General features: G+C 39.7%; 1 protein-coding gene across 1 annotated transcript; it reads left to right on the top strand.

Annotated features, from left to right (window-relative positions):
• The first annotated feature begins 5990 nt into the window (after positions 1-5990).
• Positions 5991-11127, top strand: LOC113113516 (probable G-protein coupled receptor 174). Its single transcript, XM_026279743.1, has 2 exons — positions 5991-6244; positions 9701-11127. Exon 2 carries the CDS (start codon positions 9937-9939, stop codon positions 10927-10929), a length of 993 nt encoding a protein of 330 aa, XP_026135528.1. The 5' UTR covers positions 5991-6244; positions 9701-9936; the 3' UTR covers positions 10930-11127.
• The last annotated feature ends 364 nt before the right edge of the window (positions 11128-11491 follow it).

The raw sequence follows: 11491 nt of genomic DNA, 5'->3' as shown, positions 1-11491 counted from the left end.
CACCCTCAAGCGAGAGGGTAAGACACAAAGAAATTTCTGAACGAATAGGCTGTTCCCAGAGTGCTGTATCAAGCACCTCAGTGGGAAGTCTGTGGGAAGGAAAAAGTGTGGCAAAAAATGCTGCACAACTAGAAGAGGTGACCGGACCCTGAGGAAGATTGTGGAGAAGGACTGATTCCAGACCTTGGGGGACCTGCGGAAGCAGTGGACTGAGTCTGGAGTAGAAGCATCCAGAGCCACCGTGCACAGGCGTGTGCAGGAAATGGGCTACAGAGAAGCAGCACTGGACTGTTGCTCAGTGGTCCAAAGTACTTTTTTCGGATGAAAGCAAATTTTGCATGTCATTCGGAAATCAAGGTGCCAGAGTCTGGAGGAAGACCGAGGAGAAGGAAATGCCAAAATGCCTGAAGTCCAGTGTCAAGTACCCACAGTCAGTGATGGTCTGGGGTGCCATGTCAGCTGCTGGTGTTGGTCCACTGTGTTTTATCAAGGGCAGGGTCAATGCAGCTAGTTATCAGGAGATTTTGGAGCACTTCATCCTTCCATCTGCTGAAAAGCTTTATGGAGATGAAGATTTCATTTTTCAGCACGACCTGGCACCTGCTCACAGTGCCAAAAACCACTGGTAAATGATTTACTGACCATGGTATTACTGTGCTCAATTGGCCTGCCAACTCTCCTGACCTGAACCCCATAGAGAATCTGTGGGATATTGTGAAGAGAATGTTGAGAGACACAAGACCCAACACTCTGGATGAGCTTAAGGCCGCTATCGAAGCATCCTGGGCCTCCATGAAAGTATGTGCAGCTTTTGGTGCCACATGCATGTTCCTGTTTTCCTTATTTGGTCCTTCTCTCCACACTTGTGAGCACCATTCCATCTCTATCCTTAATAACTCGAACTTGCTGCACATCCTTCCCATCTCGATCCCTCTGCCTAGCTAACCTGTACAAGTCCTTCTCTCCTTCTCTAGTGTCTAACAACTCTCTTAGTGTACAACTCGTCATATGCCTTCTGTTTGGCCTTAGACACCTCCCTCTTCACTCTGTGCTGTAACTCCTTGTATTCCTGTCTATTCTCTTCAGTCATGTCCATGTCCCACTTCTTCTTGGCTAACCTCTTCCTCTGGATACTATCCTGAACTTCTTCATTCCACCACCAAGTCTCCTTATCTTCTTTCCCTTCTTCCGGATGACACACCCAGCACCTTTCTCCCTGTCTCCCTGATTAATTCTGCTGTAGTTTCCCAGTCATCTGACAGCACTACCTGACCACCAAGAGCCTGTCTCAACTTCTGTATAAATTCCTCACAACATTCCTCCTTTTTCAGCTTCCACCACTTGGTTTTCTTCTCTATCTTTGACCTCTTCTTCTTACAGACCAACAAAGTCATCTTACACACCACCATCCTATGTTGTCTGGCTACACTCGCTCCCACCACCACTTTACAGTCACTAATCTCTTTCAGATTGCCTCTACTACATAGGATGTACCTGTGTTCTCCTACCTCCACTCTTGTAAGTCACTCAATGCTCCTCCCTCTTCTGAAAATGTGTTAACCACAGCCATGTCCATCTTCTTAGCAAAGTCCACTATCATCTGTCCTTCAAGGTTCCTTTCCTTAACTCCAAACTTGACCATCAACTGCTCATCGCCTCTGTTCCCCTCACCAACATGTCCATTAAAATCCGCTCCTATCACCACTCTCTCACCCGTGGGATTACTCTCCATCACCTCATCTAATTGATTCCAGAATCTCTCATTCTCCTCTAACTCACAACATTCAACATCACCCCTTCAATCTCTAACTTCAGACTCATCACTCTGTCTGACACTCTCTTCACCTCCAGGACATTCCTCACAAACTCCTCCTTCAGGACCACACCTACCCCATTTCTCTTACTATCCACACCATAATAAAACAGCTTGAATCCTGCTCCTATACTACGAGCCTTGCTACCCTTCCACCTTGTCTCCTGTACACATAGTATATCCACCTTCCTTCTCTCCATCATATCAGCCAGCTCTCTACCTTTCCCTGTCATGGTACCAACATTTAGAGTACCTATTCTCATTCCTACACTCTTACCTTTCCTCTTCTCTCTCTGTCTGTGCACTCTTCTCCCTCGTCTACTTTTTCGACCAACAGTAGCCCAATTTCCACCAGCGCCCTGTAGGTCAATGGCTCCGTGGCGGTCGTTGTTAACCCGGGCCTCAACCGATCCGGTATGCAATTCGTACTGATGATTACCAGTTCATCAAGGTCAAAATGAAATGATGATAATAGTTGAAACATCCTTATCTTTACATCTCTTTTATGTTGAAAATCACAGATTCTGGTTTGTTTAATCTTTTAGCAAATCATTTAAAGACGACATGATACCTACAAAATAGTCAGTGTATGTTTTCTGTTCTAGGTAAGAACATGTACAGTATTGTTCAAAATAATAGCAGTACAATGTGACTAACCAGAATAATCAAGGTTTTTAGTATATTTTTTATTGCTACGTGGCAAACAAGTTACCAGTAGGTTCAGTAGATTGTCAGAAAACAAACAAGACCCAGCATTCATGATATGCACGCTCTTAAGGCTGTGCAATTGGGCAATTAGTTGAAAGGGATGTGTTCAAAAAAATAGCAGTGTCTACCTTTGACTGTACAAACTCAAAACTATTTTGGACAAACATTTTTTTTTCTGGGATTTAGCAATCCTGTGAATCACTAAACTAATATTTAGTTGTATGACCACAGTTTTTTAAAACTGCTTGACATCTGTGTGGCATGGAGTCAACCAACTTGTGGCATCTCTCAGCTGTTATTCCACTCCATGATTCTTTAACAACATTCCACAATTCATTCACATTTCTTGGTTTTGCTTCAGAAACAGCATTTTTGATATCACCCCACAAGTTCTCAATTGGATTAAGGTCTGGAGATTGGGCTGGCCACTCCATAACATTAATTTTGTTGGTTTGGAACCATTGTCTTGTTGAAACAACCATTTCAAGGGCATGTCCTCTTCAGCATAGGGCAACATGACCTCTTCAAGTATTTTAACATATGCAAACTGATCCATGATCCCTGGTATGCGATAAATAGGCCCCACACCATAGTAGGAGAAACATGCCCATATCATGATGCTTGCGCCTCCATGCTTCACTGTCTTCACTGTGTACTGTGGCTTGAATTCAGAGTTTGGGGGTCGTCTCACAAACTGCCTGTGGCCCTTGGACCCAAAAAGAACAATTTTACTCTCATCAGTCCACAAAATGTTCCTCCATTTCTCTTTAGGCCAGTTGATGTGTTCTTTGGCAAATTGTAAACTCTTCTGCACATGCCTTTTTTTTAACAGAGGGACTTTGCGGGGGATTCTTGAAAATAGATTAGCTTCACACAGACGTCTTCTAACTGTCACAGTACTTACAGGTAACTCCAGACTGTCTTTGATCATCCTGGAGGTGATCATTGGCTGAGCCTTTGCCATTCTGGTTATTCTTCTATCCATTTTGATGGTTGTCTTCCGTTTTCTTCCACGTCTCTCTGGTTTTGCTCTCCATTTTAAGGCATTGGAGATCATTTTAGCTGAACAGCCTATCATTTTTTGCACCTCTTTATAGGTTTTCCCCTCTCTAATCAACTTTTTAATCAAAGTACGCTGTTCTTCTGAACAATGTCTTGAACGACCCATTTTCCTCAGCTTTCAAATGCATGTTCAACAAGTGTTGGCTTCATCCTTAAATAGGGGTCACCTGATTCACACCTGTTTCTTCACAAAATTGATGACCTCAGTGATTGAATGCCACACTGCTATTTTTTTGAACACACCCCTTTCAACTAATTCAACTAATTGCCCAATTGCACAGCCTTAAGAGCGTGCATATCATGAATGCTGGGTCTCATTTGTTTTCTGAGAATCTACTGAACCTACTGGTAACTTGTTTGTCACGTAGCAATAAAAAAATATACGAAAAACCTTGATTATTCTGGTTAGTCACATTGTACTGCTATTATTTTGAACAATACTGTACGTGAAGTGTTAATAAAGGTCAGGTAAATATTTTGAAACATAGGTCACTGAACTGAGAAAAGTTCAGTCATACATTTAAAAATGTGTTTGTCACAAACACATCCAAAAGTTTTCTGCTCATGTAAAAAAAGCACTTGGGTGCATTAATGATCTAAAGAAACAATGCTGGTCATCAGGCTATTTTAAAGAATATTAAAGACAATAGACAGTGTGCCTTGCTTTAGTAACACACATTGTGTTTAATATTTTAAACGTTTAAAATTGTGGGTGTAATTATTTTACTGAGATGTTTAGTTCATTTATAGTACACATACTATCTAAAGGCTATAGGAAGAGTTCATGTAAGAAGTGAAGGATGAGGAGGAGAGAAAGAGTAATGTTTAGAGAGTATTATCAAGGCTGGATCTGCCAGACCAGAAGTTTTTCTCTTTGTCTATCGCAAAAAAAGTCTATCGCCAGACTCAAGTACAAAGACATGAATCTCTCATTGACCCTGATTTTACAATAGCACAACTTACGGTATTTGAATGTACTGTAATATACTATTCATTTAGAGTTTTATTTGACCTTTTTGGTCTTTGCAGCTTTACCTCAGTGTTTTTGCAGTATCCAAGTGCTGAATATATACAAACATTAAGTAGGCTACTATTCAATATTCAGCACAATACTATTCTTCCAGTACACACAGTAGACCTATACAATATAGTCACCTTACTCAGTTGCAATTACTATACTTTTTTACAGAATTGCAAAATGTATTACTCAATACAATATACTTTGTTCTGTAATGTTCTGGATGCTGTGCTCTCAATATTTATTTGTAGTGCCTAATGAATGCTCTGAGGTGTTTATTTAATTGACTCGTGTGTGTGATCAGAGAGCACCATTTGATTTTGAGTGCATGTGAAAAGTGAAATGGTTTTGCAGTGATTGTTTGATTTTGATGGAAGTTTGAGTATTTGGTGCTTTGAGTTGGTATATGGTATTGGTCATTTGGACCAAGATCAATCAGTTTCCAATCAGAAAATGCAACAAGGAATACTGCTGACTCACAAGGGGAACATCACGATGGGGTTAATCAGTTCTGCTTGGCTTTATTTTTCCCACCAGTGCCAGTACATATGTCACTTCCATGCAACCATGTTTTCTAAACTTAAATTTACACAAATATGCATAAATATACATGAATGTATTAACGTGAATCAGCAATAACATAAACTGCATTGCCAAAAGAAAACATGATTCTTTCCCTACACTGTAATCAAACATTGTTTGTAACTTTATACACTGTCACACCACTGAAAGCAGCAAGAAGAGGAACAAAGAACTGCTGCTGGTCAAGTAAAAAAAACCTTTTTACAGGACACTAATTGAGTCACTATAGAGCAGGGGTCTCCAACCGTCCTGCAAGACACCTGAAGCAGTGAATCAAGATGAGTGTGTGTTCACAGTGTGTGTGTGTGTGTTCACTGCTCTGTGTGTGTGCATTTCGGATGGGTTAAATGCAGAGCACAAATTCTGAGTATGGGTCACCATACTTGGCTGAATGTCACTTCACTCTAGATTACAGCAGCGGAGTTAACGCAGGTGTACCACATGGTTATAAGTTATAGCTGAGGTTGTGTTTAACCATGTGGTATTTTTTATGAAAACATGTTTTAAGTTGTGATTTACCATCACTGGCACGTCATCAGAGCTGTGGTCACGTGACCCCGAGAGGTGTGTCCCCCCAGGTGTCCCTAATTTTTCTGTATTGAAGGTGGCGACCCTAGTAATTAAAGACTAGTTAAATATTACAGTAAAGCAAAAACAAAATCTATCTGGAGAATTGTTTTTTTGTTTGTTATTTTTGCTCATAAGCACAGATCAGGCAACACTGAGATAAATAGCAGAAGTAGGAATTTAAGAAAGCAACTGAATACTGTTCACTCCCCCACAGGAAACTACAGACATAATAAATGAGTCAGTGTGAGCTGACAGAAACAGAAAGCACAACGCCTGAGATACAAGATCAAGGATATATAATATATATAAACATTTAAAAAAATAAAATACATCTGAGCTGTTTCACAGATGAAGCGCTTCCCAAGCGAGAGACTGGAGTGATGTAGATGGTGAGAAACGGAGTTAATCTGTGAAACGTTACCGGCTTTGAGTTGAGAGCACATGTTGATGGGCTGATGTGTGTTCCTCTCAGACAGCGCTTTATTTACAAGGTAGGATACTCTTTAATAATCTCTCCACTGGGCAGGTCAGACAGTTATAGTCCCTTAATAAAGCTGGTTAGCTGAGATAGACCTAATCCTAAACCCTAACTGGGCTTAACCTTCACTTAAGTAATACATATTCCTCTTAGCAGTGACGTTTATGAGTGTGAATGAGGGCATCAACATGCTTTCTAAACTCAATAAGGCTAAACCCTACATGTTCCTCTCTGTTCTACAATCTGACAGAAAGATTTATTTTGGTGACGCTAATACTCTTAAAATAACACAGACTCACTCATTCAGATACTGTGACCAGGAACAATACATTATTGAGACACAATACATGCTTAGGAAATCAAGCTGAATTTATCACAACGTTAAATAGTTTTACTACTGTTACTACTACGACTGTGTCTAACGAAAGATGAGTTTGAATCACATTATTCAGTTGATTGAGCCAAATGTGTGACAGTGTTTGGATGACATTAAACGTGACTCAAATCTCAAATGAACAGAGCTATGCTTAGATTCTGGGTGAGGGGTAAACCTCCCAAACAGACTCTCAGCTCTAACTTCACTATCTACAGAGTCCAGGAAATCCATTTTTAAGCAACAATCCCACAGTGAATATGGTGTTTTTTTTGTTCTTTTTTTCGATGTAACTTCTACACTGTTAACCATTATGTCTCTTTAAACGGAAAGTTATTTACAAGACAGTTTACAACAACATTACTTTATTCGGTCACTTATTACTTATGTCCAAAGTGAACACAAAAAAACTAAACAGAAATGTTTATCATACACGTTGTACTAATCAGAAGTTCTACCTTTCATATTATGTATAATCTATTTTTTATCTTACTGATTAATTAAATTGTAATATCAGTGTATCTAGATTTTACAAATCAAAATATTTTGGTAGTTATGTGTGGACTCATACAGTCTGAAAAGAACGGTATTAATAATAAACGCAGTCAGGTGGGATAATATGTTACTGAGACAGCACACACGTATGAATATGGAAAGTCCCATAGAGAGAAAAATGAACCATACACAACACCCACAAACTGACACACAGTCTCCGAATCATTGAGGAAAGGGGCACACTCATCACCCTGACCTGTGACTGCTTTGCATACAGGAACGAGTCTCAGATAGTGTGTGAGAGATGAAGGACACAAGTATGAAAAACAATATGCAAAACTGCCACAAACACACAAACCTCACATTGTGAATCAGTTAGGCTAAAATACAATATCTGGGTTCAGTTGAGCAGAAATGCAAATTTTGTGTTCAACTTCAGAATGAACCCGGTGGTTTCCAATGGGATGAAAACATTCTTAACAAAATAATGAACATACGTGAGCACAGTCATCCACGAACTGAACACATGTTAAACTTATCTGTCTAGAGACAAACTCCTCTCATCTTGTGTCTGTGAAATTAAGAATGAAAGTAATGTGCAGCGACAGGTTTGTGAACACACTTCAGAATAATGCTCCATCATTAATGAATAACTACACAGGAACAAATGACTAGTGCACTATTAAAGGCTTAGTTCACCCAAATATGAAAATTAGCTCATGTTTTACCAACCCTCTAGGAATCCTAGGTGTATATGACTTTCTTCTTTCAGACGAATCCAATCAGAGTTATATTAATCATTTCCTGGCTCTTTATAAAGGCATGGGCAGTACAAAAGTAGTCAAATAAAACATGAGTGTCCAATAAAATGTTATAGATACTTTAAATACTCATTCTGGGGTGAACTAACCCTTTAACATTTTAGTAACTACTATTCCCTGCTAACGAGAAACTCTGATTAACGAATCAGTAAGTATAGCGCTCAGTAGAATGTGGTAGTTTACTAAAAGCTAATCTGTTACTATTTCTTCATTTCTCCTGGAGAACTACTCTACACAGGTTCATAATAGACGTGAGTGGTGCTAGATGTAGAAGTGAAGATCACGGTAACACACTAGTAATTGCTCTCTTTATAATGATGGTAAATTGTGACAGATTTGTTTGGAGCTCCTCAACCCACTGTATATTCGGCATTTGTTGGAAATAATAGGAATAAAGTATGTGGGCATCAGTTACCTCAGTTACTTCTGTTATAGAAGCCCCTAAATCTTTAGCATTCATTTAAAACAAGTCTATAGTTTATATGCAGGGAATAACGGTTGTTGAATTGAGGTGATGATGTGCTCATGAGTCAAATGTTTATAGCTTTTATCTACATCAGTATTATAGGAACAATGCCAGATGCTCTGGTGTAGTGCAGAAGTGTCCACATAATCAGAAAGTAGAACTGAAAAAAATAAAAAATAAATAAAAACCTTTTTTTTTTCAGTTCTACTTTCTGATTATGTAACTGCTGTAGGTATCAATCATAACACTTTAGTATTGATTCCAACTTTTTCACTATTGACTAGTTGCTTATTACCATACTCATTATTAACATAATGGCTGTTTATTAGTGCTTATAAAACACATATTCTGCATCGCTAATCCTGCCCAATACCTAAACTTAACAACTACCTTACTAACTATTAATAAGCAGCTAGTTAGGAGTTTGAGGGTTTGTTAAAAGTGAGAGCTGGACCTTAAAACTAAATTCATTCACCTTGTTGATTTTTTAAAGTTGCACCAGAACTACCCTACAACATGTTTACATGGTCATTTAAAACACATTACATGTCTTCTGTAAAATGTACAGCAATCTCCAAATAGAATTTGATCAACTGCATATTTAATTCAAATGAGAATGAGTGTGAGCGTACATCTACTGTACATCTAGAATCAGCACAAAACAGATCATGTTATTAATTATGTAAGTGTTCATATTTGATTTGTTAATTGTAAACATCATCATCACTCAAGTATTACAAATAATAAATGTTGTTTGTAGTTGTTTATCTTCTGACTTCATGAATCAGATACCTGTATACTGCACAGAATTGTCACTAATGATATTCTTGGTGATATTTTATTTACTGGTGTAATAATAATAATAATAATAATAATATTAATAATAATACCCTTACAAAGTTTTTATGATTTGCATTTGGTTTTTTTTTTTTTTTTTTTTTTTTTTTATTTAACCTTTTTTTAACCAGGGAAATCCTTTGAGAACAAGTCTCTTTTGCGAAGGAGCCCTGGCCAAGAAAGCCGCATTAACAGTAATACATTAACAGAACAATGAATCGACCAACACAAATCATGACATCCCATTGTCACCATAGACTTAAAACATTAGACACCATATGTAAACTTAAAACATTTAAAAACATGACATAAATGTTTTTGTGTAATCAGTTACAAAATATTTTCTGAGTTCTGTGAACTTATTAGGGTTTATAGTGTGGGCTGAAAGTATGCTTAACTGTAATTTCATCCCATATTTTGCTGCTTCTGTCAGAATGTAAGAATGTGTCTAACCAGAGCATCTCTGCTGTCTTTCAGAAGAGGAAACGCTGAAGCTACAGCTCTCCGGTGCGTCACATGTGGAAGAGACAATGCCAGGAGGCTATTTCTGGGATTTTCTCAAGGATCTTTCAAATAACCTGATTTTGAGTAGCTATTTTTGTGTTTCCTAAACGCTGAGAGGTGACAACGTGTGCCATCCCAAAACTACAGTGCTATGCCAAGCTGAACCTTTGCAGAGTTAGTGAGAGGACTCTTGATTTAATGAGAGGAAGATGAATGTTGGCAGTGAGCTCCAAGAAAACTCAACTAAAGAATATCAGCATCAGATCTACGCCGTCTTCTACACAGTGATTCTTGTTCCTGGACTGATCTGCAATGTTCTCGCACTCTGGGTTTTTTACGCCTACATAAAGGAGACAAAGAAGGCTGTTGTATTCATGATTAACCTGGCCGTCGCTGATCTGCTGCAGGTGCTGTCACTACCTCTGCGCATTTACTACTATTTGAACAACTCGTGGCCTTTCGGCGATGCCGCCTGCCTGCTCTGTTTCTATCTGAAATACGTCAATATGTACGCCAGCATCTACTTCTTGGCCTGCATCAGTCTGAGACGCTGTCGACTCATTATCCAGCCGCTGCACTGCGTGGCCTCCAAGAGACGGAGGGAGCGTGGCTTGTGTTTAATCGGGTGGTTCATCGTGTGTCTGGGATGCCTTCCCTTCCCTCTTATGCGGAAACCCAACACCAACTCCACACACTGCTTCGCCGAGCTGCCCATGACGCGGCTGAACACAGTGCTAGGAGCGTCTCTGGTGACATTCGCGGAGCTGGTGGGTTTTCTGCTGCCGCTGGTCATCGTGGTCACCTGCTCGTTGCTGACCGCTGCCAGTCTGCGGCAGAAGTCCTGTGTGCTGCAGGACACTGGGGAGAAGCACAAGGCGCTCAAGATGGTGCTGAGCTGTGCCGGTGTGTTCCTGGTGTGTTTCGTGCCCTATCACATCACCTTCCCTTTAGACTTCTTGGCCAAATCAAACTACACATTCAGCTCATTAGAGTTCAAGAACGCCGTGCTCCACGTTCATCCGGTCACCCTGTGTCTCGCGAGTCTGAACTGCTGTCTGGACCCAGTCATGTACTACTTCACTACTGATGAGTTCAAGCGCCGTCTGTCCAGGCCAGAGTTTCAAGAAAGTTTGCCATTACAGCAGAGAACTTCTCTCTCCACAAACGCTACAGTGTTAAACCAGACAGATGAAGCACAGTGACAGGGACAGAGCGCTTTCTGTGAGTACGACTGATGCACTCCCAACATTTCTCTTGAGAGATCCAGGAATGGGTGAAAGGACATTTATTTAACCCCAAAACAGGAATACTGTGAAATATTATTATATTTCTAATTTTCTACTTATATATTTTAAGATGTACTGTATTTCTGTGATGCTCCGCTGTATTTTCAGCATCATTCCTCCAGTCTTCAGTGTCACGTGATCTTCAGAAATCAGAATAATATGATGATTTACTGCTCAAGAAACATGAAGATTATTACCACGTCTATGTGCTTCCTCTTTTGTGTGTGTGTAAATCAAGTGTGCCGCATACTTTGGATGGGTGCAGGGATCCTGAAATACGGATCGATACTGATGTCAGTTTTAAGGTGGATCGTCCCATTGGGGAAATTTGTCTTGGGCCCATCTTCACCTGCTGCAGTCAGCTCACAATTAACACACTATCATCAACAAATACAAACAATAGCAGCAAAAATAACACAGCAATAAACAAATAAACCTGATACTGTATTAAAAATTACAATTACAGCTCCATACTGCC

Source organism: Carassius auratus, chromosome 14 (assembly GCF_003368295.1).
Source record: "Carassius auratus strain Wakin chromosome 14, ASM336829v1, whole genome shotgun sequence".
In the NCBI taxonomy this organism is placed as follows: domain Eukaryota; kingdom Metazoa; phylum Chordata; class Actinopteri; order Cypriniformes; family Cyprinidae; genus Carassius; species Carassius auratus.
Note: the sequence above shows the minus strand (reverse complement) of the source record. Positions and strands in the feature narration are given on the sequence as shown.

Coding starts and splice junctions, on each gene's coding strand:
- LOC113113516 (XM_026279743.1), top strand. CDS start 9,937: ATGAATGTTGGCAGTGAGCTCCAAGAAAACTCAACTAAAGAATATCAG.